At 45.4% G+C, this 25,571-nt stretch overlaps 1 protein-coding gene across 3 annotated transcripts in view; it reads left to right on the forward strand.

Moving 5' to 3' along the window:
- The window catches only part of KCNH1 (potassium voltage-gated channel subfamily H member 1), a 348,411-nt gene that overhangs the window by 256,873 nt on the left and 65,967 nt on the right, over positions 1 to 25,571 (forward strand). For all 3 annotated transcript variants that reach the window (XM_066255144.1, XM_066255141.1, XM_066255143.1), the window contains exons 8-10: positions 1,758 to 1,957; positions 8,130 to 8,382; positions 24,997 to 25,193. In XM_066255144.1, the coding sequence (XP_066111241.1) occupies positions 1,758 to 1,957; positions 8,130 to 8,382; positions 24,997 to 25,193 (650 nt within the window). The remainder of the gene's footprint in view (positions 1 to 1,757; positions 1,958 to 8,129; positions 8,383 to 24,996; positions 25,194 to 25,571) is intronic.

The raw sequence follows: 25,571 nt of genomic DNA on the forward strand, positions 1-25,571 counted from the left end.
ATATGAACAATAGGGAAACTGGCTACAAAAACTTGTACGAGAGTTTGTAACAGCATTATTCATAATAGCCAAAAAATGAAAATGACCCAAATGCCAATGGACTGGTGAATGCATAAATAAAAAATAGTATGTCTAATTATTCAATAATAAAAGAAAATACCTTAAAAACATTGTGTTAAAAGAAAGAAGCTAGCCACAGAGGCCACATATTGTATGATTTAATTTACAAGAAATTTCCAGAATAGACAAATCTATGGAGACAAAAAGTGGTTGCCTAGGGAATGGCGGGGCCTGGGGGGTGGGGAATGAGTGATAATGGGGACGGGATTTCTTTGGGAAGATGAAAATATTCTAAACTTAGTGTGATAGTTTTATGACTCTGTAAATATACTAAAAGCCATTGAATTGTATATGTTAACGGATGTATTTACGGTATATGAATTATATCTTAATATAGATGTTTTTTAAAAGTACATACTCTATTATTCCATTTATATAAAATTATTGAAAATGCACGCTAATCTATGGTGACAGAAAACATCCGCGGTTGCTTGGGAATGGGAGGGTGGAGAGTAGGGAGAAGAGGGAAGTGGAGGGATTATAAAGGGACAGGGCAAAACTTTTCGGGAGTGATGGAGATGTTCACTATATTGATTGTGGTGGTGGTTTTATGGGTGTATAGATATGTCAAAGCTTTTCAAGTTGTATTCTTTAGACATGTGCAGTTTATTGTATATTAATAATTTGTTTTTTTAAAAAAAAAGCCAGAGCCAAAATGTGTGTGAAATTAACAAATTTCATAATGTTAGCTCCCGGGATACAGTGACAAGGAAAAGATGTGTCCAGTCTTCGAGCAACTCATATTTGATCAAGAAGGAAGCATATGTAACACCAGCTCTACAGACATTCCTGAGAGGCATGGTTTTCTTTGAGGGGAGGTTCCCTGGATGTGTTGGCACTTGAGTTCCGCATTCAAGGGCCAATGGGAGTTAGAGGTAGAAGGTGGTGTGTGTGATGACATAATGGTCCTCATCCGCGACACTAAAGTAGGGGAGCGGCGGAAGCACAGAGAATGTATGTCTTTGCTACAGCTCAGAGGGGACCTGATTTTATTCTTGTCATATCAAAGCCACACCCTCCCCCAGGAGTCATGTGACAGTGAAGTGGATTGTTGTATGAATATGCTCCTGAACAATAAGTGCAAAGCAGAGATAGACCAGCCTTCATCATTCTTGGCAGACTTGTTTATTTATTTGTGATTACATATTCCAGGTCTGGCCTTCTGCAACATGGTTGCTGTGTAAGGGCCAGGGCTGAGTGTCTCATTCACCCTCCTGTCCCTGGCACATGGCAGGGAGTGAAAAAGATTGCTCGCTGACAGGTTTGGATTTGGGCCAGTATAGAGCACATGGGGACCCATTTGACTGGTGGTCTCAGGCATGGCTCAAAGTTATGTGGCTGTACAAGTGCAGCAGTCCAAGTGCACTGACCCCCAATTGTTCTCTGTATGCTAGCTCTGGCCCCAGTCATGTCAACTCTATCCACCCTGGTTATGTCCTACTCATCTGATGTTAGGACTCTTTTTTGGGGTCCATTCCCAGAGGCTCCTAGGGTGAGGTTTGACTGGAATGTCAGGACAGTCCGTTGTGGGGAGGGCTGCTCTGGCCATTGGCCTGTTCTAGGCAAGGTGGGGGGTATTCTTGGCCCTGGTTCAGGGACCACTCATGTGATATGTCTTCTCCTCCTTCTGTCTCTAGCACTACTTTATGCCACCATCTTTGGGAATGTGACGACCATTTTCCAACAGATGTACGCCAACACTAACAGGTACCATGAGATGCTCAACAGCGTTCGGGACTTCCTAAAGCTCTACCAAGTGCCAAAGGGATTGAGTGAGCGGGTCATGGATTATATCGTGTCCACCTGGTCCATGTCCAGAGGCATTGACACAGAAAAGGTAAGAAGGGTGACAAACTCATGTAAGCCACCTTTCCCTGGGAGACCCAGGTCTGTACTAGGACAGACCTTCGAATTCTCCTGGGTAGTTTTGTGTTTCCAGGTCCTACCTCCCGAGATTTAAATGGCTTCCAGATGAGCCTTGCTCAAAGACTTGCAATATAGAGTCACTATTTAAGAAATGGAAAAGACAGGAAGTGTCTCCTGGAGAAAAGGGGAACTGGAAGTCCAGGGCAGCATTTCCCAGGTTTATGTAATGATAAGAATGAGAGCCTCCCAGGGTGAGGGCATGAGTATCACTGATTTTCTTCTGGCCTCAGGCTAGGATGGCACGAGATGGCCTAGCCCTGCACCTGATGTTCTGTTTATTCAGACCTTTGATATTTTGCTCATCATGGTATACTTTGGCATGAATTTTTATTTTTTAAAAATATTGCAGTAAACGATGATTTACCTTGATTTCTGACTTTTTAGCATCCCCTTCAGTTTTGTGCTCAAGACGGTGGCCTCGCTCTAGTCCTGGTCCTGATAAGAATGCTGTGATGTGGTCATTCCAAGCAGACCCCCGGCTACTGCCCCAGGTCTCTAGAATGAGAATCTGAGGAGGAGGGGAGGGAGAGACCAGAAGTCTGCATTTTTAACAAGTGCGCAGGTGATCCTCTTTATCAGGCAAGTCTGGGAAATCCTGAGCGGGGGCTTGTGCCTCAATCTTGAGCTGCCTTGAGCAGAGCATCAGTTAGGCCCCTCCCTAGGCATCAGTTTTCCCACCTGGACAATGAAAATGGCCACAAATCCCTGTTTTGTCAGAGTTAGATCATTCTAGATGTATTTTAATAAACTGAAGAAAATGTGGAAAGCATGAGAAAAGATCCAGGGCACTTTCTATTATTCATTTAGGAATTACCTCCTTTGTATATTTCCTGTAAGCAGAAACGTAACCCTAGGTCAGTTTCCTCTGCGTCTCAGTCTTTTCAGCTACACGCACTTCTCCTTTCATCGCCAGTTTGCAAGTACTTGGGGAATACTGATTTCTTTCACTGTTACAATGAGGACAACAGAAAGATGACACTATTGCAAAAATGCCTTGTGACACATTCAAAGCAGGCTTTGGATCAGCTATTCACATTCCTAGTCTTCCTCCATTAGATAGTCGGTTGAGAGTTGACAGTTTGAAAGGAAAAACTGAACCAAGTTTAACTGATCCCAACTTAAAAGAAACAATACTTTGGTTTCATTGACCATCTGACCTAATAACAACGGCAACGTACCAACGCCAACAGCCTAGCACTAGCCACCGTGACTTGAACGTACATCGAGCACAGACATTTATTGCGCTTCTCCATGCGCCTGGCATGCTATTCATACTTCACTCACGCTCCACAACAATCCTGTTGCTATTCCTATTGAAAAGGACAAGGACACAGAGACCCAATTAATTTCATCAACTGCCCTTGGTCACAGAGTTAAGACTGGCAAAGTCAGGATTTGAACCCGATTTGTCTGACTTCAAAGCTTGTGCTTTTCCTACAATTACTTTTTCTTTTTTAATTTAAAACATATACTAGAGGGAAGAAGAGTGAGTCTAGACAGACTTGCCTGGTTTCTCAGACAGGCAGGGCGTCTGGGGCAGGACTTAGTCCCTGGCTTTGCCGGTCACCTGCCCCAGCCGAGCCTGTTGTTTCTGCTGTGCTCTTTCAGCAAGGCTGTGAGTTCTGTGGGTGCCTGGGAACTGACGGAGCAGAAGGGAACTTGGATCTCTCAGCCCGGGGCTCCTTTCCCAGGGCCGGGATCGCCTCTGCAGGCTGGTTGTGGGAAAGAACCCCCCTCTGGCCGTCAAGGCGGGGCTGAGCTGGGCGGCTGCCCAGGGGAGATGGCACTGCCAGTATCACCCTTCCCCCCCCTTGCTGTCCTCTCACATCCCTGGAGGGCTTTGTGATTTGCCCCAGATTCTGATCCCATGGAAGATGGGACCCCGTGGCTGCACAGCCCAGCCTGACCTGGGGTGGCACTCGTCCTGGTCGGCAGCTGCTATGGAGAGCACCAGTCTCACGGTCCCAGGCCTCTCCACAGCTCCCCCTCCTCCATTCCAGACTGGAATGGTCAGTGATGCCCAGGGGAGCCCGGGTGGTGTGTGTGAGGTGGGGGGCTGTAGTCCTGGGCTCATTTGGTTTACCAGTAATTGGCTGGTGACCTTGAACATGTCACTATCCTTCTGAGTCTGTTACACCTAGAAACTAGGTGACTTTTAAGACTAAGGCCAACCTCTCAGGCCCTCTGGGCTCTGAACGTCTGTACTTCAAAGGCTCCCTCAGGATGACCCGCTGCTCTGCTGTCATGAGAGTGTCAGGGGTAAGAGCCCACAGGCCTGAGGCAGCTCAGGGAGCCTTCAGGGGAGTTCTGTGCATGGTCCAAAATGAAGTCTTGAGGAAAAACTAAGCATCATTTCAAGTTCACATGACTGCTAAGTGTCAAAGCCAGAAATTACATCCAGACCTGCCTGTCCTTGTGGGCCTGTTCTCTCGGCCATGCTGCTGTCCTGCCCGATCTGGGGCGGCCCTAGGAGCCTCTGTGGTGACATCTCCCTGTGGCCCTCAAGGCCTCAAGGACCAGCAGGGATAGTCTCTCCTCAGAACCAAGTAGAAGGGAAGGTGGCCCATTTGGGGGCCTAGAGCTGACACCCTCCCTCAGAGACAAGAATTCCAGACCCCCCACCCACCCAGAGGTGCCTGATGGCTGTGACCATCTGCGATCTCTCCACTCCAGGTCCCCTGTCCTCCTTACACATGTTCTCCAGTGGCTCCGGGAATAGTGCCCCCGGGAACAGTGCCCCTGAATAACCATGGCCACCAGGCCAAGGCCTTATCCACTAGCAGCCTCTGCCAGCAAAGTCCAGCCCTGGGGAAACCAAAGATTCAAAGGTGAACTTTAAAAACTAAATCTTGGTTTCGGACCAGTGGGCACAGTTTTGACATGACATGGGAGCATTCTACACTTCTTTGTGTTCTGTTTTGAGGCAGGAGGATCCAAAATAAATCCACATTGCTAACAGAAGTCTTATTTCTAAGGAACGTTAAAGAGGAAAGCATTGGCAAGCCCTCGGCCTAGGCACTGGCCTCCTGGATTTCCCTCTGTCTCGCCAGTCCTCCGAGCCCGCTCTCGGAGAACGTGCGGAGTGCCTCAGCATCCCGCAGCCCTGGAGCAAGAGTGCACAGGCACACGGAGGGAGGGGCTGGCATTTGTGGCCCCTTACTAGGGCCAGGCACTGTCCTGGGGAAGTGTGCTGGCAGATGTAATTTCATGTAATCCTCTCCAGTCAAAGGTAACAGTGTGCATCTTACAGGAGAGACCAAAGTGTAGAGCAGTTAAGTCACTGGGAGAGGAAGGAGGTGGCATTTCAACTGTTTGCCCTCTTTCCACTGCCCCGCCTCCATGCAGGGCACAGGGGCACCTGAGCAGTGTGGGCTGCGAGCGAAGCTGTTACAGGCAATGTGAAATTTGAGCTGTTTTTTTTGTTTGTTTGTTTTTGCTCTCAATTCAAAATAGTGACTTTATATAGTCTAATTCTAATGAGGCATTTATTGACTAAAAATACTTTTTTGCTTACAAACATACAAAACGTATTATTTTTTAATTGAATTTATTAGGGTGACATTGGTTAATAAAATGATATCAGTGTCAGGCATACAATCTATCATACATTATCTGTCTATTGTATTGTGTGTTCACCACCAAGTTGAGTGAATGAGTTGGGTTTTGAAGTAACTAGGCTGTGGAGTATGGGAGACTTCTACACTCCACGGTGAGCTGCAGATGGAGAAACATATGGTCTTTGCTAAGGCAGAGAAGTTGGAATGGGGAGAAACCAGCACCCCAAGGAAATGTTCTCCATGGACACGGTTGATTTTATGCCCCCAGGTTTGTTTACAGGCTAGGATGGGAGAAAGGATTATTTTAGGAACACTCCTAATTTCTCTGAGAAAGTCCACGTGGGGTCCTATTGTGTTACTTAATATGTAAGGGGCTATACAATGATTTCTTGCAAAAATTTTGTCCAAGGAAATATTTCTCCACCTAGAAAAGGCTGAGGAGTTTTCATTTCTTTGAAAGGTGAGACTCACATGACCTCTTACACTTCCATGTTGCCTTGGCCTCCTAAATGCTGAGAATCAAACCACAAGCCAAATTTGCGGGGGGCAGCCACAGAATATAGGAAGTGGTTAGTATTTAAACTAGGCTCTAGAGTCTGACTACCTTATCTGAGATCCCAGCTCTGCCATTTCCTGGCTGTGCCACTTTGGGCAAGTTATTATCTTCTATGTGTCTCAGTTTCCTCATTTATAAAATGGTACAGTAATAGCACTTACATCTTCGGATTTATGTGACAATTAAATTAGCTAATACATGTAATAACACTCCCTGACTTTGCCTCTCCTTCTTTACTAATGTTACTTATCTTGCTTATTATTTGTCTGCTCCCACTAGATGTTAAGTTACACAAGGACAAAGGTATTTGTCTATTTTGTCCCCTGCTACATTCTCAGAGCCTAGAATGATTCCTGGCACACGATAAGATACTTTATAAATAAGTATGGAGTGAATGAACCACTCTAAAGTACTTAGCAATACCTGGCCCACAGTAAGCATTTAGTAAATGTTACTTTATAGCTCTCTTTAAATCACACCCATATTCTGTCCATCCGCAGATCATGTCAGCTCTATCTTCAAAATATATTCTGAATGTGACCACATTTCACTGGCTCCATTACCAGCGTTCCAGTCCAAGTCCCCTAAGCTCTCACCTGGACCTCTGCAGGAGTGACCTAACTTTGATGTCAGAGGCTCACGGGGAGGCCTCGACCTATTGGGAGTGTCCAGGTTCTTGTCTCTGTGCAAGAAGGAATTCAAGAACAACAAGAAAGATTCAGTAAAGCACGGAGGTTCTATTAAAGCAAAAGTACTCACTTAGATAAGGAGTGCATTGCCCAACGGTTCTCATGGGTTAGGCTTATATTTTTGGATAGGGAAAGGAATTCATAAAGGTGTGGATCTGAGCAGAGTGGAGGGGGAGCGGGTGAGGCACCACCTTCCCACTGGGAGGGGGATGTTTTGTCCTTACTTAGTCTTTTCTGAAACTGTCATAGTGTTGGTGCATGATGGGTATTGTTGTATCTGCAATGCTAATGATATTGTAATAGTATTATAATTGACTGTAATAGTTCACCCTTCAGTCAGGTTGCTTGGCCCTGCTGGATAGAACTGGATCGTATTTGTCTCTGCAGTTTTCCTTGCAACTCTGTTTTCACATGGGGGTGGGGAGTGGGAGAGAGGAGGGGCCCAGTCCTTTAACCTGCCCCAACTGGATTCCCTGGTTCCTGTCTTGTTCTCTGAGTTAGGACTCTCTAACTCCATTCTGCAGCTGCCATGATTCTCTAAAATATGGGCCAAGTCTTGTCACTTCCCTGCTCAAAATCCTCCAGTGTGTCCCCATCATACTCAGAATAAATCAAAGGGTTTTTGTACCTAATGTCTCTACAGGCTCTCCTGCTTGGTGTTCTCCCCAAACCGTATTTCTTGCCCCTTTGCCCTCATTCTCCAATGCTATTGTTCATGTTTCCTCACAACCTTTGTTATCCGTGAATGTTCTGTCTTCACATGGCTCTCTCTGTCACAGTATGAAAGTGTCAGTTTGAATGTCACCTCTCAGGGAGGCTTTTCCGTGCTACCTAAAGGGTCCCATATTCTTCTACCCTCTCCAGGACCCTCTTCTTAGCATTTAACACAGATTTTTGTGGTCATTGCCTCTCAAAGAAAGTAAGCACCATAAGGACAGGGACTGTGGCTGTCTTCTCCGCCAGTGCCTTGGGTGCAGTCTAGCCCAGTGGTCAGGAAACTGCGGCTCGTGAGCCACATGCGGCTCTTTGGCTCTTCCACAAAATACCACGTGCAGGTGCTACCTTGATAAGGAATGTACCACCTATATAGTTTAAGCTGAAAAAAATTGGCTCTCAAAAGAAATTTCAATCGTTGTACTGTTGATATTTGGCTCTGTTAACTAATGACTTTGCCGACCACTGGCTGCTAGGCATTGATTCCACCCCCAGGTGTTGAGGGGCAGTGGGCTGGAGACCACAGGGAGGAGGACCCTGACACTGTTTCTTCCCACACCCGGCCAGGTCCTGCAGATCTGCCCCAAGGACATGAGAGCTGACATCTGCGTGCACCTGAACCGCAAGGTATTCAAGGAGCACCCGGCTTTCCGGCTGGCCAGCGACGGCTGCTTGCGGGCACTGGCCATGGAGTTCCAGACGGTGCACTGCGCCCCGGGGGACCTCATCTACCATGCAGGAGAGAGCGTTGACAGCCTCTGCTTTGTGGTCTCCGGCTCCCTGGAGGTGATTCAGGACGATGAGGTGGTGGCCATCCTAGGTAGGTGTTGCCCTTGCTGGAAGGAAACCTTCTGGTGCCCAAGGTTGGCTTAGCTACTGGGCAACTCAATGCCACTGTTGCCTTCAGCCAAAGTTTGGGCAAGACCAATTGTTAGCATCTATGCATCTATCCAACAAACAAATATCTGAGTGCCTGTTTTGTAGCAGTTGTAGTATGAGGCACTTGGGATATTGCAATGACAAAATGGGTTTTGTCCTCAAGAGACTCCTCACTCACGGGTAGATGAACAAATAAGCAGACATTTGCATACAATGGATGAGGCAGTAACCCAGCATTCAAGTATTATGAGGGCTTTCTGGAAAAAAAGTACAGGTTGAGAATGAGTTAGTATGGAGCAAAGAAGGGACAAAAGAGTGACCTAAGCCAGTGATTTTCAACCTTTTTTGAGCCACGGCACATTTTTTACATTTACAAAATCCTGGGGCACACCACCTACCAAAATGACACAAAATGACACTCTAACATAGTACATATTATACATATAGTTAATAATATAGTTTCTAAATGTATTTATACTCACTTAGTGTGAAACCTGGGCCTGTTTCGATGAACACAAAAGGGATATCCTGGCAGGAATGGTAGAAAGACACACACGAAGCTCTTCCTCAACAGTTCTCAGTCTCTCTCTGTTTTTAGTTTTTATCGCAGTCAAGCTTGAGAAACTCAGCTCACATAGATATGTTGTTGAAAACGGGAGCAATGTCAAAATAGCTTTGTTGGCCAGAATGGGGAACTCCTTGGCAACAGATAACCAAAAACTGTCCAAAGGAAGATCAGCAAACTTTAGCTTTAAAGTTAGATAACATTGTGATGCATTGTATATCACCCTCTGTGGGGGCCTCTTTTAAAAAGAAAAAGGTCAAATATCTATATACACCATCAGGATAGACATAACCAGCTGAGGCTGAGGCTTCATCTAGTGGTGGCAACATTTACCTCCAGTCCTGACCAGGATTAGAAATCGGGACCATGGGGAGGAGTAGCAGCTTCAACTACTCGCTGTGGCCACACAATGACAAGTACGCAGCAGCCCGAGCGGGGACCTTCCTGAGTGTGGGTGAGAGGCAGCCTACTATTGGCTCATCGCTAGTGGTCGGGATGAATCCTAGAAGGTGATTGGTCAGTGAGTGTTCCCTGTGCCTCCAGTCTTCCTGTCACTGATAGCTGGAGGGATTGTTAGGGGAATGTTTATGTTCGGATTGAGGCAGCTGGCAGCAGGCCGGATAAATAGCCTCTGCGGGCCGTATCTGGCACGTGGGCCGTAGTTTGGGGACCCATGTTTAATTTCCCCACGGCACACCTGACCATGTCTCACGGCACACTAGTGTGCCGTGGCACACTGGTTGAAAAACACTGACCTAAGCAGAGAAGAAATGTGTGTGAAATCCCTTCAGAGAGAGAGAACTTGATTCATTTGTAGAACTGAAAGTGCATCACTGTGGCTAGAGCATGCAGAACCGGAAGGGGCACGGTGAGAGGCAGGGCTGGGGAGGGAGCCAAGCACTAGGCAGATCGAGCGGCTCTGGAATCCAATGATGGGTCTTGGGTTTTACTTTGAGGGAGCCTAAGAAGAGTTTAAAGCAGGGAGAAGCATGATTGGGTTTGTACTTTAGATAGGTGACTAAATTTGCAGCTTGAAGAGGAGATTGAACGAGGAAGTCTGGAGTGGGCAGATGAGGCTGGAGACACATCACCTAGGGGCAAGGTGATGGTGAGCAGGTGGAGAGAAGCAAATGGAGCTGACATATTTTAAAAGTAGCATCTAGAATTTGATGAAGGATTTACTGTTGGGGAGAGAGGAGCTTGGATGACAGGAAAGCTGGTCTGCCCTACACTGTAATAGGGAACTTGGGAGGAAGATAGGGATGTGGGGGCACACGTTGATATTTTGCATATTGAGCATCAGTGGCCTTTGAGAGAATCATCTGATTGCCTGAGATCCCTTCAGAGCAGCTCTTGGTAGGGAGCGTGTCTACTCTCTGAGCCTGCCGGCCAACATAATAAGAGCCACACTTCCAGTCATCTATTCTGTACCAGGCACATGTTACATACAGATTCTCAACGACTCTTTACTGTAATGCTAGAAAGTGATTGCATTATCCCCATTTTGTATATGAGACAATGAAAGCTCAGAGAGGTTAAGAAACTCTCCCAAGAGCTCACAGCTGACAGGGTCCGTGGCGCCAGCCTCCTGGAGTCCCTCAGATTCCAAAACTTCTGCTCTGATTTATTTTGTTAACACTGCAATCCAATGATAATTTTTGTCGATTGCTGGCCCATTAAGTTGCCAGGTACTGCTAAATATTATAAACAGATATTTTTATCTTTTACATATGATTTTTTAGGAATCTGAGACAGTGAGAGATTAAGTTACACCGAAGTTAGAATTGAGATTGAAACTAAGTATTTTTTAAAAAAAAAAAAGACCCCAACTTGGTTCCTGCCTGAGTTGCAAGTGCAAGATTCCTCTTGCTCCCCTGGTCCCAAGCCAGCTTGTCCTCCTGGTTACATTCTGCTCAGGTTGGTAAGCAAGGATGCTTTCTATTCCCTCAGCATGTCCTGGAGACTGGGATAGAGCCGGGGGGGGGGGGGGAGGCTGAAACTCTTTGCTGAAATAAATGTTCTGGATTCCTGGTGTCTGCTGAACTCTCCAGACAGGGTTATTCTGTTCCTTGCTTTTCTCATCCACAGAGACGTGAGAGTAGACTGTGTATAAGAAACAGAACACGTGAATGGTACAGCTGTTGCTTTAATGTAGCTGCAGGGAAATGGCATTTATTCCCTGCATTTAATCAGTGTCCTTGATAAAGAAGACTTTACATTAATAATTGAAATTCAAACTAAGTGTATATATCTAGACATAGATATTGTTTGCAACTAGGGTATCTTGCTGAGAAGAGTAACAAATGACTTTCCTTTGAATTTGAGTTTGAATCCATCCTTAGGTGTGGGACATCTTTCACCCATTCCCCCACTGGTAACTCACCATATGCCTCACCTTACATACTCATGCTCAGGGCACCCTTATCAATGTATACCAAAGAGCTGCACTATTAGAAGTTGAGTATGAACACTTAGGCGTGGAAGTACCACAGAGCCACAGAGGAACGAGGAAGGCAAATGACTATGTCCAGGCCATGTTCCAATTCCCTTCAGTCTGGGCTTCTTGTGAGGAAGCGCTGGGGCTTGATTTATCGTTGATTTACTTGGCCAGTTGGCTGCTTCTCCTCCAAATCCAGCACCCCCAGGCCTTCCTGAGCATCCTGCCTGCTCCAGTTAGCAAGGTGGAAGGGCACCTCCAAAGTAGCTCAGCAGCTACAGATTCAGAGTGGTTGTTGCCCTCAAGCTGTCCAGACTAGAAAAAAAAAAAAAAAAAAAAAAAAAAAAAAAAAAAAAAAAAAAAAAAAAAAAAAAACATCTCCCATGAGTCCCCAGGAGCCAGGACCTTTCAAGAGGGTCATATTTTATACAAAGATGATACAAGTTCTTTGAATCAACCCGACCTCTGGGCCACGGCACATAAGAGATTCCAAGCTAACTGCTTTCTGGAAACTTAAGTTCAGAGCTGTTTTTCTCTAATTAGAATATCTTTTGCTCAATGAACTGAAATCAGTTCATTCTTGCAAAGGAGGTCAAGCGTCAAATGGATTTGAGAACGAGATCTTGACTGCTTTTTGATGCCCTCCAGTTCAATCAAGCCCAAAGCTATTGAACACTTGCCAGGCCCTATGGTAGGGTTGGGGATGCAGCTGTGGACCAAACAGTAGCACGCCTTCAAGGAGCTGCAGTGGAGGAGACCAACATTATTAAAGAGTAACAATCACACTGCTTGAAACATGTTATCGCAGAGAGAATGCTGGTGTTCCTAGAGGGTCATTGGACAAGTAATTATTGAGCAGCTATGTGTATCCAGTGCTCCAATGAGGAAGAGGAATAGCGATATCATCTTGGGTTACTATCATTTATCTCATCTGTTTGTTCTCTGGCCCCTTATTCTCAGTTCACTGATTTACATTATGCTAATTTGCTTCCTCCTTTCATTTCTTCAACCCCCATTGTTTAATTTTAGCACAGACTCCAAGAATGAAGCAAAAGGTCACCGTTCATAACTGAATGTGTTCAGTATGTGTTTCAAAAGAACCCTAAGTGTTCTAAAGGACGTTTTTCAAATTTTCTTGATTGCAACTCACCATATGAAATGTTTATTCCATCATGAAATAATAAACATATGTGCATACACAGTTATACAAAAAACTCAGTACTTACTTTTGCTACATAAAATGCAACTGGTGTTTTCTATGAGTTCTGTCATCTTTTTTTAAAAAAAGAAATTGATTGTCATGACCCACTAAACTGCTTTCTTGACCTGTTCACAGTCTGTAAGTTAAATACATGGTTCCAACCTGGCTAGTTAGCTCTGTTTTAGAATATCATCCTGATGGGCAATGGTTGCTAGTTCGATCACTGGACAGGGCACATGCAGGAACAGATTAATGTTTCTTCTCTCTTTCTCTCTCTCTCTTTCTCCTCTTCTCCCTCTCTAAAATCAATCAATAAAAATATTTTTAAAAATACATGGTCCCAGAAGCATAGACTGTGTCTCTCTTGGATTGAAGGCTATGCTGTGTCCTGAGAACAGAGTATACTGATAATCTTTATGATCTTTTCTTCTGATGTTCTCTGACTTAATTTTTGAGATGACATCCTCCTAATCTCCTTTTGAAACTCTCTTAGAAATCACTTAATGTCTTCTCAAACTTAGTTTCTTGGCTCTTTGAAATAAATGTAAGATTTTAACATGCACATTTTTTTATTATATTAAAAAATTTTTTTTCTTCAAGTTTTTTATAGGCATTAGAATTAAAAGGCAAAGATACCTATTTTTTCCACTGACTAAATAGTACTATTTGCATTTGCGAGTAACTTGTTATCTGTTTTCTGTTACTTGAGCAAAGTAGATGAGTCACGGGCTTTCATTGGGGCTGTGCTTGAGTGTGGTCCATCTCCCTGTATTTCCAGCTTATAAATGCAGTATTTAAAGGATCTTATGTCACAGTGATTTAGTGTCTCTGTAGTAATTTTTATGGGTTTTGCATTTTAATGCTTAATTTGTATTTTAATTGTGGATCATCTTGGGTCTTTTTGTTTTGTTTTGTTTCATTCTGTTGAGTAAGACTGAGGTCTTTAGGGCCAAGCTGCCTTGAGTCATGTCATGTAAAATGCCCTGGACCTGGAGCTAGAGATGTAACTGTAGCCCTGGGTCTGCACTAGCTCCCTTCAGGACTTACCACATCCCGGCCTCCTGGGGCTCTACCAAGCCATCATGGCACATCAATCACGTGTTGACTCATCTGTGTCTCTTGTAAGCTGAGACCCTTTGATTTCATATCATTGGCTTGGCCCAGCATGTGGAAGGCACTAGCAGCTCTTTGCCGAATTGAATTGAATTGAATTGAAAGGCAGGTAGTGAAGGGCTCATTGGTCCAGAATAGAATCTGGACTTTATGTCGTGGGATCAGGGGCCCAGAGAAAGTTTTATATGTAAGCGTGACATGAAGATCTGGTTCCACAAACACAGAGGCATGGAGGCTAGCTAGGAGGCTCAGGTGAGAAATGCCGAGGGCCTAAGTAAGGTGGTGGGAGGGAGAGGGGAAGAGGAACTGGAATCCAGGGACATCAGGGTCGGGAGAACCTCCAGGATGTAGGAGGTGAAGAGAGAGAATAGTTTCTGGCAACAACTAAATGGACAATAAAACCAGAGGAGGAGAAGGGGCAGGAGGAGGAGGGGTAAAGATGGTGGGCTTATTCTGTACAGTCTGCAGTGTCTTTTTGGAACAGATCTGGGTCTGGCTGTCAAGTAGAGAAAAGGCTTCATAACAGGTGACTGGCCCAGAGCCCAAGGGTGGGGAGTTGCCATGAGGAAGGCTGATGGACAGCTCTGGCTCACCAGCTCACCCGAGTGAACTTCCTGCGTGCAGTCTGTCCAATCACTGCTGAGCCAGGATTTACAGTCTCCATAATGGGTATGTAAATGCTTTTTTTTTTTTTTTACAAATGGAGTCTTTTTTTAAATTTTATTTTCCTAATGAACATACCCTTCTCACAGTTCCTAATTTGGAAAACAGGCTCATCTTTGCTTAAGATAGTCTCTTTGGACCCGTTACCTGCTTGGATATTAATGTGGCACCTATCTATTTATCAGCAATCACAGCATAACGTGATGTTAGCCTCTTTGAGGGGGGGGATGTGGAGAAAATCTTTGTCTTGGGTGGATGTTCTATCCCATTTGGGAAGATAAAGTGGGATTACTGACAATAAGTTACACAGGCACTTCTTTTTGCAGACATCCTGGAGTGAACAGGGACATGCTCATGCAGGAGGTAGAAATTGACCGGGCTTGACAGAACCAGCCAAAGTGTTTGACAGCCTGGACCTCAATGTGAGCAGAGCAGCCTGAGCCTCTAGAGCAGGGGTCTCAAACTCAACTCAGCATGTGGGCCGCAGAGCAAGATCACAGCCGTTAGGCGGGCCGCACTAGGTCTACAAAAGGCAACTGTTACGCAACACTTTCCTCACTGCAGTTGAAAACAAACAAAAAAAAATGAGTACAACAAGCACAATTGTACATGCAGTTTACTCAGTGTCACAAAACGACCAGAAACTGTAGTTCACATCACAACTGCTGTTAACTAAGCTAATATCTAGCTAGGATGCTAGAGAAATGAAAAATACAAGTAGGCCCCTGGGCTTACTTAATTTTATCTAAAATATTTTGAACTTCGTAGATTAGTCTGCGGGCCGCACAAAATTGTTTGGCAGGCCGCATGTGGCCCGTGGGCCGCGAGTTTGAGACCCCTGCTCTAGAGGCAGTAGAGGCAGGATCACACATAGGCATTTTTGGGGACCAGTGTGAGTAGGGTAGACTGAGAAGACTTTCCACACGGGCTGGTGGTTCTCAGCTCTAGAGAGCAAAATAAGCCTCAGCTGGAAAGCTTGTTCACAGTGCACATTCCCAGACCATCCCCTTTGGATTCTGATTCTGCAGCTCCAGGATGGGGCCTTGGGATCTGCAGTGTCAACAAACCCACTATCCCTCGGGTGATCTCACTGAATGTGGTTAGAGGACGATACCTGAGGACATTGCTGTAGACAGTCACTGCTTGAATTGTGTGTGTGTGTGTGTGTGTGTGTGTGTGTATGTGTAAAGAAGTGAGATGGTGATCCAACAGAAAGTAGTAAGGCAGGGAAGCAAGGGGGAGGGGGTGCTTTATTATATTAGCTTAAACCATATGAAAATGCCAATTTTCAACTATTTCTCATCTGCCAACCTGGTAGAATAAACAACTAGTGATCTATAAAGGGAATGAGGGCCCAGCCGGAGGTGGTGGCTCTGTGAAGGTGGAGTTGGAATTTGGACAGAGGGGTAGGGCATTCTAGATGGAGAGAGTGTTGGTAGCAAAGGCTCGGGGCAAGAGTGTATGAGGTGTGTTCTGTAACCACAAGACCAGCACTGGATTTGGAGCTGAGGGCCCTCAGGGGCAGCAGTGGGGATCAGGGGCTGGAGAGGCAGCTCAGGGTTGGTCTGTGGACATTTCTAGATGTCAGTGTGAAGAACTAGGCAGTGGGGAACCACCAAAGGTAGTTGAGTAAGGTATGACACCATTAGAGCTGTGATTTGTAAAGGTTAATGAATGAGATGTAGAGACCAGGAAGCCATTAGGTGACTATAATTTATAGAAGACAGGGGAGGCGTTAGCTATGGGCAGTAAAAACTAAAAGCACACTAGGGTTGCCAAATAAAATTCAACAAACATCCAGCTGAATTTGGATTTCATGCAAAGAACAAGTCATTTTTAGCTTAAATATTTCCAAAGAGTTAATGGGATATACTTAGGCTAAAAAGAAAATTATCCATGTATCTGAAATTCAGCTTTAATGGGGTGTCCTGAGGTTTATTCGCTCAATCTGGCCATCTTAGATGGGAGGGACTGGTGGATGAGACATGTGGAAAGAAAATCAGAAAGGTTGGGAATAATAGCGTATGAGGAGTAGACAGAGGGAGGTGAGAGAGGTGACTGTGACCTCCATGTAAGTAGGGGGGTGGGGACAGGGGTAACATAAGAAGGCCTCAGGGGGAAGAGACAGTGAGAAAGAAAGGTGATGGCGTGGTTTGGACTTGTTGCATTTACAGAGCAGGAGACTAAACAGAAAGATGGATCCAGAACTGAGGAAAGAAGCCAGGGCTTAAGACAGAGATTTAGGGTTCAGAGGAAGGAATTGGGGGGGTGTTAAAAAGACAGGCACAGAGCAAACATATAAATATTTCTCTAAATGACCAAGTATTTCAGAACATTTAAAAAAGAGTGCAACCCCTCAAAATGCTCACAAGGAACTTTAAATGTTATCAGAAACACTTATGATAAGTCAAGTAAAAGGTAATTTTTGAATGCAACATTATCTCAGCTCTGTGGGGAGAAAGATTTGAAGATAAAAGCCCATAGACAGCTTCATCAACATGTCACGGTGGACATCTTTGGTTGGTGAGGCTGTAGGAGATTCCCATTCTCTTCTTTTTTATATTTGTTTTCATGTCTTCTTTAAAGGAGCACATGCTACTTTCAAAATCAGTAAATTTAGTTTTTAAAGTAGATCTTGGGAAAGTCTGCATCATTCCAAGTTCTGCAGATCCTTTCACTTATTAGCATATGATCTGAAGGAATGACAACATTTCTTCTTTACTGATCCAATCCGAAAATAATGACATTTATTTTAGCAGGCACTGTCCAGCCCCTCCCTCAAACAGTTCCGAAATAGGAGGAGGCTGGCTAGACAATGAAGACAGAATGGCTACCTAACAAAGGTTTCAACAGCTTTATGTAAGCCCTCATTATTTTAGAGATAGAGAAGCTAAGTCCTTCCCAGAGAGGCTTCCAAGAGTTTTATGAGCTGGAGGGGGCAAGGGGGACGTCCCCCGCTTTCCGCACTGCCACCTTCCATGGCACCTTGTTCCACACTCCGAGAAGACTAGCCAAAGTGTCATATAATGAAATCTGTATCATAGGGTAATTTCATGCTCAGCACAAGGGGAGGAAGCTATGTTTTAAGTGTCTGTCTGAGCACTTCAACCAAGCATTAATATTCATATAGCTGTTCCATCAACCAAAGCAATTATATTAAATCCACATTCCAAGCGAGCAGGTAGAGTATGAATAATCTAGGCATTTGGAAATGCAGAAACATTTGTATCAGGTAATGAATACATTACCTGCTTGAGAGAGGATGGGGTGGGGACCAGGTTCTCTCCCTTAATTCTGCTTTTGCTTAAGTAATTTTTAAAAATTGGTTTTCAGTCTCTGAACACACTGGTGGTTAAGAGAGTTTATAGATCTTTCTGAAGGAAATTCTCAGAACTTTAGTGCCCAGACAGAATGAATTGGTTAAATAAAAAATTATGGTAGATCAAGATACAAGTTTTATTGGCATGCAGAGATGTTTCCAGTATAATATTAAGTGGGGGGAAAGCAGAATATATCACTATATATGTAGTACAGTAACCTCAATTTCATAAAAACACACACGAGTAGAAAGAAGATGGAAAGTGTACCATAATGTTGGCCAATGTTTTCTGGATGGTGGCCTTAGTTTTCAATATATTTCAAATATTTTCTTTTTTTTTTTATTTTATTTATTTATTTATTCATTTTAGAGAGGAGAGAGAGAGGAAGAGAGAGAGACAGAGAGAGAGAGAGAGAGAGAGGAGAGAGAAGGGGGAGGAGCTGGAAGCATCAACTCCCATATGTGCCTTGACCAGACAAGCCCAGGGTTTCAAACCGGCGACCTCAGCATTTCTAGGTCGACGCTTTATCCACTGAGCCACCACAGGTCAGGCTCAACTATTTTCTGTAGTGCACACATAATCTCTTATAAACAGAAAGGGGAAAATCTTATCTGTAGCAATCTTGGAAAATTATCACCTGCATTCAGTGGAAGATTTGTGGTCTGTATAACTTAGCGGAGAGACATTTGACTAAATTTTATCAAATTGCAGTCATGAAAAACAGGAGAATTGTCAAACCATTGCTTTAATTTAGCCACTCGTGGATGGCCCCACTCAGATAGAGCCAGAGTTGTCTGCACATGCTCTGTAGCCTCCCCACAAGGAAGGCATGTCTGGAACAATGAAGCACAAACAAGTAAAAACGGAACGCCAAGGTATGTGGAGGGTGGACTAAGCAGGCCTAGGGGTCCAGACTGAGGCTGAGCTGGAAACTTATAGGCAGATTTAAAAAGAAGAAGTAAAGATAAGGAATATCAGAAATTACCCTATGATACAAATGTTCTCCTTAAAAGAGCTAAAATCATATGCAAATATGGTGCCTGTGGAATGTGCTTTCCAGGGCTGTTAAGGGGATTCTTGTTCCATTGTGACTGCTGTTTACTGAGCACCTACTGTGTTCTAAGCACAGTGCTAAATTGTTTACATTATTTCATGTGAACCTTATAACCTGACAATGGCCCTTCCCTTCGTGGTGGGCGTCACTACCCACACTTTATAGCTGAGTAAATTGAGACTGGGAGAGGTTTAGTAAGATGACCAGGGCTGTTGGTTTATTTATGCATTCAACCATTCAGTGCCTGCTGTGTGCCAGAGATACGCTGGGGATGCAGCAATTGCAGGCATGCAGCATGTTTCCAGAGTGCGCAGGGCATGCGTGATGGGGAGCTGCTCTGGTTAAGGGGTCAGGGAAGAGGTTCGGGTGTATTTCAAAGCAGAAGCGGAAGTCATCCAAACCAAGGAGCAGGATGGAGTGTCCGAGGCAGTGCTGGGGTGGGGTGAGGGGAGCTGGACTTGGAGGGACTCTAAGAACCCCAGTGTGACTGGAGGGCAGGGAGGGAAGGGGAGAGGCCGGCAGTGGGCAGTTTAAGCCCCAGCAGGGTAGACCTGAGGTTGAAATCTACCTGTCTGGTCCTGAAGCTTGTGTTGACAGAATGGATGATAAAGTACTTGGAAAACAGGTTGGGCAGTACCAGGGAGCAGGAGATTGGAGTGCATTTTCTTTGTGTGTTACAATGTCTCCAAGGACCAAGGAGAGGACCTGGATTTAACATACCTGGCATATGCGAGGAATCCAGGAGGTCTGAGAACTGTCCTTGTCCTCATCATTGTTCTCCTGCACCATCAGTACAGCAGGTGTGCAGTCTGCTTAGGGCTTGCTGGGGAAGGTTGATCTAGCTCCTACCCTGTCTCAGAAGCAGAATTACTCCTATGGCCAGGAGAGACCATGGCTCTCTCAGCTTGCCTGGGTCTCTGCAGTCACATGTCACCATGCTGATGAAGTGAGTGACAAGGTCCCTGAAGTCCTGAATGGGCTGAGAGCAAAAGACTTCCTGATGCCCCAGAGAAAAGGAATAAAGGCAGTAGGGTGGGCCGAGGGAACTGGCCCTCTCTGCACCCATGTTCCTGACACCTTTCTCAGCATCCCCAGTGGAGCTGCCAGCAGCATGGTGAATCCATCTTTAAACAGTGACTCAGCCGATCAGTGTCGCACACTCAGTGTGTGGAATATGGAAGGTGCTTAGGTGAGTTCGCAGCTGAAGGAGGAGGCCAGGCACTTTCATTAAAAGATTACAAAATAGACTGACAACACATTTCTCCAGTGAGCAGTTGAGAGGCTTCTGAATGACTTTCAGTTCTACCAAAGGGCCATATTTTTATGCCTCAGGGCCTTTGCATGTGCCATGCAGTTTACTCCTTGCATCCCCTCTGTGCTGTGTCTTTATGCTGATTAACTGGAACTCATCCTTCTGGTGTCAGCTCAGACATCACATCTTTTTAAAAGCCTTCCCTTAGTCCTTGAGCTTGAGTAATACTCCCCCTCTACATTGTTCCCCATCGGAGCCCCCACATATTATAATCCCCTGAGTCTCTATCTCTCACTACATCTATCTGTCATTCCATGGCTGCTCCTCAGCCCCTGGAACAGTGCCTGCCAAAAGTTGCCTGAGTGACTGGTGAGTTCTTTCTCATTGAGTTAGGTCTAGAAATGGTTGATGGTTTTAGCAGCAGATAATGACTTAAACTGCAGAACTGTTTTTGCTTCGTGCAGGACACCACTGTGAGGAGTCCTTACATGAGCACACAGTAGGGGATGTGAAAGGAAGCAATGGAAGTGGCACTTTTTACCCTTCCCTTTCTGGCCTGCTAAGCTCACTCAGAGCTTGTCTTCGAATAAATAGGGTGTTTTTCTGGAGGATTCCAAACTCCACTGTCAGGTTCAGAGTACAATTGCTTCCCTGCAACTCTTTTTTTTTTTTGTATTTTTCCGAAGCTGAAAATGGGGAGAGACAGTCAGACAGACTCCCGCATGCGCCTGACCGGGATCCACCCGGCATGCCCACCAGGGGGTGACGCTCTGCCCACAAGGGGCGATGCTCTGCCCCTCTGGGGGGTTGCTCTGTTGTGACCAGAGCCACTCTAGCGCCTGGGGCAGAGGCCAAGGAGCCATCCCCAGCGCCCGGGCCATCTTTGCTCCAATGGAGCCTTGGCTGCGGGAGGGGAAGAGAGAGACAGAGAGGAAGGAGAGAGGGAGGGGTGGAGAAGCAGATGGGCACTTCTCCTGTGTGCCCTGGCCGGGAATCGAACCCAGGACTTCTGCACGCCAGGCCGACGCTCTACCACTGAGCCAACCGGCCAGGGCCTCCCTGCAACTCTTTAATACGGGGGTGGGCTGTTTGATCCTCCCAGGGTCCCAGTTCCAGCACCTCTGGAATTTGCCCTGATCAGCCATCCCTCCCAGTGCCCACTCCCACCCTCCACCTCGCTTCAGCCTCTGTCCTTCACTGGATCATTATACACAGACTCTTGCTTTCCTACTACGCTGTGCCCCCTGCAGAGCTGTGCCCTCCCTCTCCCTGTGCTGTCACTGCCCTGTGTCCCACCTCCCACCTATGTTTACTCTTTAGTCCCACGTTTGTACCCCATGGGGCGGTTATGTCCATGGCAACAGTGGAGGTGCAGTAGACAACAGCATATAATCGGGGATGGAAGAGGAGGGGGAATTGTCACAGGGACACTTGCTTGGAGTTTTAATTACACTGCCTTTCTTTGCTTCCCCCCCACCCTTTTTTTTTTTAATTTCCCCTCTAGCTCAGAACATCCACTTAGAATAGATTTAAGAAACTTGGAACTTTAGGTTTTAACATTCTGCACTGAGCACCTCAGCGTAATACATAAATCAATAAGCCAATTGCCTCAAGTGGTTTGATTGCCAAGCGCACTGGGATACCTTTCGTTCTTCGGTGAATGATTATTTCACACTGGGGAACGAGAGGTGAGCGTGGGTGCCGCAGGGCGTGTCCTTGCTGCCAGTTTGCAAGCTGACCTGGGAAGTCACTGTTCCCAGCGATGTGTGTAACTTCCAGGCAGCCTGCCAAACGGTCTGTCTCCTTCCCTTTGACGCCTTCCCTAAAGTTATGTATGTATATTTCTCATTTGCCAGAATAGTCTTGGGTTTGTTTAGAATCTGACAGGTCCTGCCACACCACATTCTTAAATCTCACTAACATGGTCCATAGGAAAAAACGCTGCCTTGACAGGAAGCAGGGTCGTGTAGTTTTCAATCTGGGTAGAAAGTCAAATCCAAGTTATGGCGACACAGAGACTTCCTAGCCCCTCCACGCTAATTATGGTTATCTCACTGTGAAATGTTTTTTTGTGGTAGGCACTGCCCTCCGTTTACTGTTACTGTCAAATCCTCTGCTTAGAAAACTTTTTACAATGGGCATGTTGTCGTTTCTAAAGATGCGTTTATTTATTTTCTGGTTTTATTATTTCACATGTTTATGTGTTTGTTTATTTCATGTTTTAACCACAACATGGTAGCTCTTTGTTGTAAACACTAGGTATGAAGAAGCTGTTTATACGCTGAATTTTTACGGATAAATTCACATGAGGAGCTATTATTTTACTTTATGGGTTCTTTTGTAATTAGAAAGGTGACTCTCAAATTCATTTGAGAAATATAATGCTCATATGTTAGATCTGGTTTCAATGAAATAATTGTATTAAGAATCTGGCAAGATTACCAATGCTTTCTACTCAACAGTGGTCCTGGCTTAGTTATACCCTGCTACACCCTGTAAGAAAGGGCTCATTTTGTAAAGTCTGCATTTCTCATAGATATTTAGGGTGCTCACTCAGGACAGTCTGGCCCTGTTAGAGCCATTTCTTCTCTCTCTTGTCTCATTCTTTCAAGGGAGACAGTGGGGGGCCCACTCAGAAATCAGACTATTTGTGATGCTCTGCTGGACTATTGGGCGTCTTGTTAAGTCTCATGGGCCTCTCAGCTTAGCTCTCTAGGGTTCTGTGTTTTCTAGTTATCTATTTGTGTGTAATCACTCCTTCAAGGGGCTCAAGAAATTCATTACTGTTTCTCACCATTCTGTGGGTTTTCACTCAGCTGATTGGTTCTTCCTTAGTCTTCCACATGGGGTTGCAGACCAGTGTTGGCTGGGTTACAGTAATCTGATGGCTTGACTGGGCTGGGTGAGCAAGATGGCTCCTTCACATGACTGGCATGGGCTAGATGTCAGCCGAGAGCTCAGCTGGGCAGTCCACCAGAGCACCTGTATGTGTGGCTTGTTTTTCTCAAAACATGGTGGTTGTGTTCCAAGAGGGAACACGTGCAGAGTGAGTGTTCCAAGAGACCCAGACAGAGGCTTGGAGGCTTCCTATGATTTTACCTCAGAATCCCAGACATCACTTCTACTGCATTCTAGTCATCAAGACAAGGGACCAAGGTCAGTCTTGATTCAAGAAGAAAAGAATTAGGCTTTGCCTCTTGATATGCATTGTAGTATACAGGTGGGATGTCTTTTTTGACTCTCATATTGTGTGTCAGAAGAGTGTTCTCTAGAGGAATAAGATTAAGCAAATATGAAAGTCAAGAGAAACATTATGATGCAGTTATAGGGAACAGATGGAATAATTAATATGTATGAACGAATTGGCCAGGGTGGAACTCGGTACCAGGGAGCACACACTGAATCAGCCTGTCTCCATGGCAGCCAGGTAGCATTGACAGAAAGACATTCCATCCACTGCCACAGCCCCAAATGAGCCCAGTTGTGTTACAGATGACTGCATCACAGTGTGGTAAGGGGATTTAAATAGCACAGTTTTAAGGTATATTTACCTCAAAGCTACCCCGCACGGGTATCCTACTTGTGTGGAGCCAGTAAAACCATCTTCATCAATTAGAACTGCACAGTATCTCACAAACACATAAAGAACTGCACAGTAAAGGGTCTAGGACCTTGTTTTTCAGCTCGCAGGGTGGGACTGCTCAGAGGAGGCTGTGCCCAAGGAGCTCTTATATACACCTAGGATCACACTTTTGGGTGTTTAAGGAAAGGTCAGGTTCTGTCCAGGCACTTGAAAGTCTGATTGCCTCTGTAGGCTGAATCAGGAAAACAGCTGTGCTGTTAATCATACTGTGCCGTGGGGTTCCAGCTGTGGGGCGAGGCTAACCTGGGGGCAGGGGCAGGCCACTGTCCTGCGGGTTGTCAGGGTCAACTTCCACCCTGTAGCGGTGTTTCCTTCCCCCTGCATACTCCTCTCTGGCTCCCTGGGGATTCAAATAGGGGTTTGTCTGTGCTGAAAATCTAGAGATGAGATAAATAACATTTCAAGCTATTTATAACCAGAAGGCTGTGCTAGGAGTGAATCAAACTGTATTAGACATATGTTAAAATGTTGATTGCTGAGGAAGGTGAGAAAAATATCCCTAGGTTGTGAAAAGCAGATATTTAGAGATTGATAAAGGTTTGACCCAGAACATGGCTATGTGGGATTAGTGTTCCATTGATTTATGAAATAGACTCCTGTAGAATGCTAAACATTTAGGATCCTGGAGATGCCATTTATATAGGGGCCGTACTTTTATATGACCAGGAGGGCATGTGGCAAGGTCAAGGAACGTGAAAGAGGCATGGGCGAGAGGGTGAAGAATGGGGCATCATACAAACATGAACCTCAGGGCAGAGGACAGAATGTAGGAGGGAATGGACTCCACTCTTGCCTGACTGTGTACATGTAGATCATCTTAAACAGAGGGGCCCTCTCCTGTTCCTCAGCTCCGATGAAGAGTCCACACCCTTCCTGTAACAGCCTACTGTCCACCCATAGTTGACTTTCCTTCCAGCGGACACTGTGTTACATGAAGGAATAAAACACAGGAACTCTTGTGCTGGCAAACAGACAATAAACAAGCAAACACATAAATAGTATAATTTCAGATTAGGATTGGTGTTTTGGGAAAATGGGGTGTGTGCTAAAGAACAGCAGGGGTTCCCGTTTTGGCTAGAATGTTCAAGAGATAACATGAATGGTCCCAGAGTCATTGATCAAACTTTGATGTGCATTTTGTGGTGTTTTAAGTTTCTAAAATTGCATGTTGCTAAGGTTCAAGTTTAAATCACTGTTGCCTTTTCTGAGCCCAAACGGACAGCATTTAAGGGGAGCACAGGGCAGCCACCCGGATGGCCAGACCCCTCCTGGATGACACTTTCCTCATCACTGCTTTCTTTCTTTAGGGAAAGGAGATGTGTTTGGAGATGTGTTCTGGAAGGAAGCCACCCTTGCCCAGTCCTGTGCCAACGTTAGGGCCTTGACCTACTGTGACCTGCATGTGATCAAGAGGGACGCCCTGCAGAAAGTGCTGGAGTTCTACACGGCCTTCTCCCACTCCTTCTCCCGGAACCTCATCCTCACCTACAACTTGAGGAAGAGGGTGAGCTGGCGGTTTCGGTGTCTTCTCTACCAGGAACAGTCCCTGCGCGCTTGGGATAACCCCGAGTCCTTCCGTGGTTTCTAGAGGTGCAGCCATTGGCTCTATAGGTCCTGTGCATTGCGTGTGCTTCCGAACTTTTGCTATAGAATGAGGGAGAGGGGAATGTTAGCAGATTAAAAGATGGATCGATTTTGGAGCAGAAGAGATTCATTTGTGAATGTGTCACTCGGGTCTCCCCCAACAATATATAGACCTAGCATTTTGAAAAGATGAGTAAGACATGAGATTACTAGTCAATAAAGTAGCTGAGTGGGTCCACTTATTAATGTAAACTGAATTCTCCCTGGTGACTGGGACTCACTGAGTGGTTTGAGGACA

The sequence above is a fragment of the Saccopteryx bilineata genome, chromosome 2, assembly GCF_036850765.1.
Source record: "Saccopteryx bilineata isolate mSacBil1 chromosome 2, mSacBil1_pri_phased_curated, whole genome shotgun sequence".
In the NCBI taxonomy this organism is placed as follows: Eukaryota; Metazoa; Chordata; class Mammalia; order Chiroptera; family Emballonuridae; genus Saccopteryx; species Saccopteryx bilineata.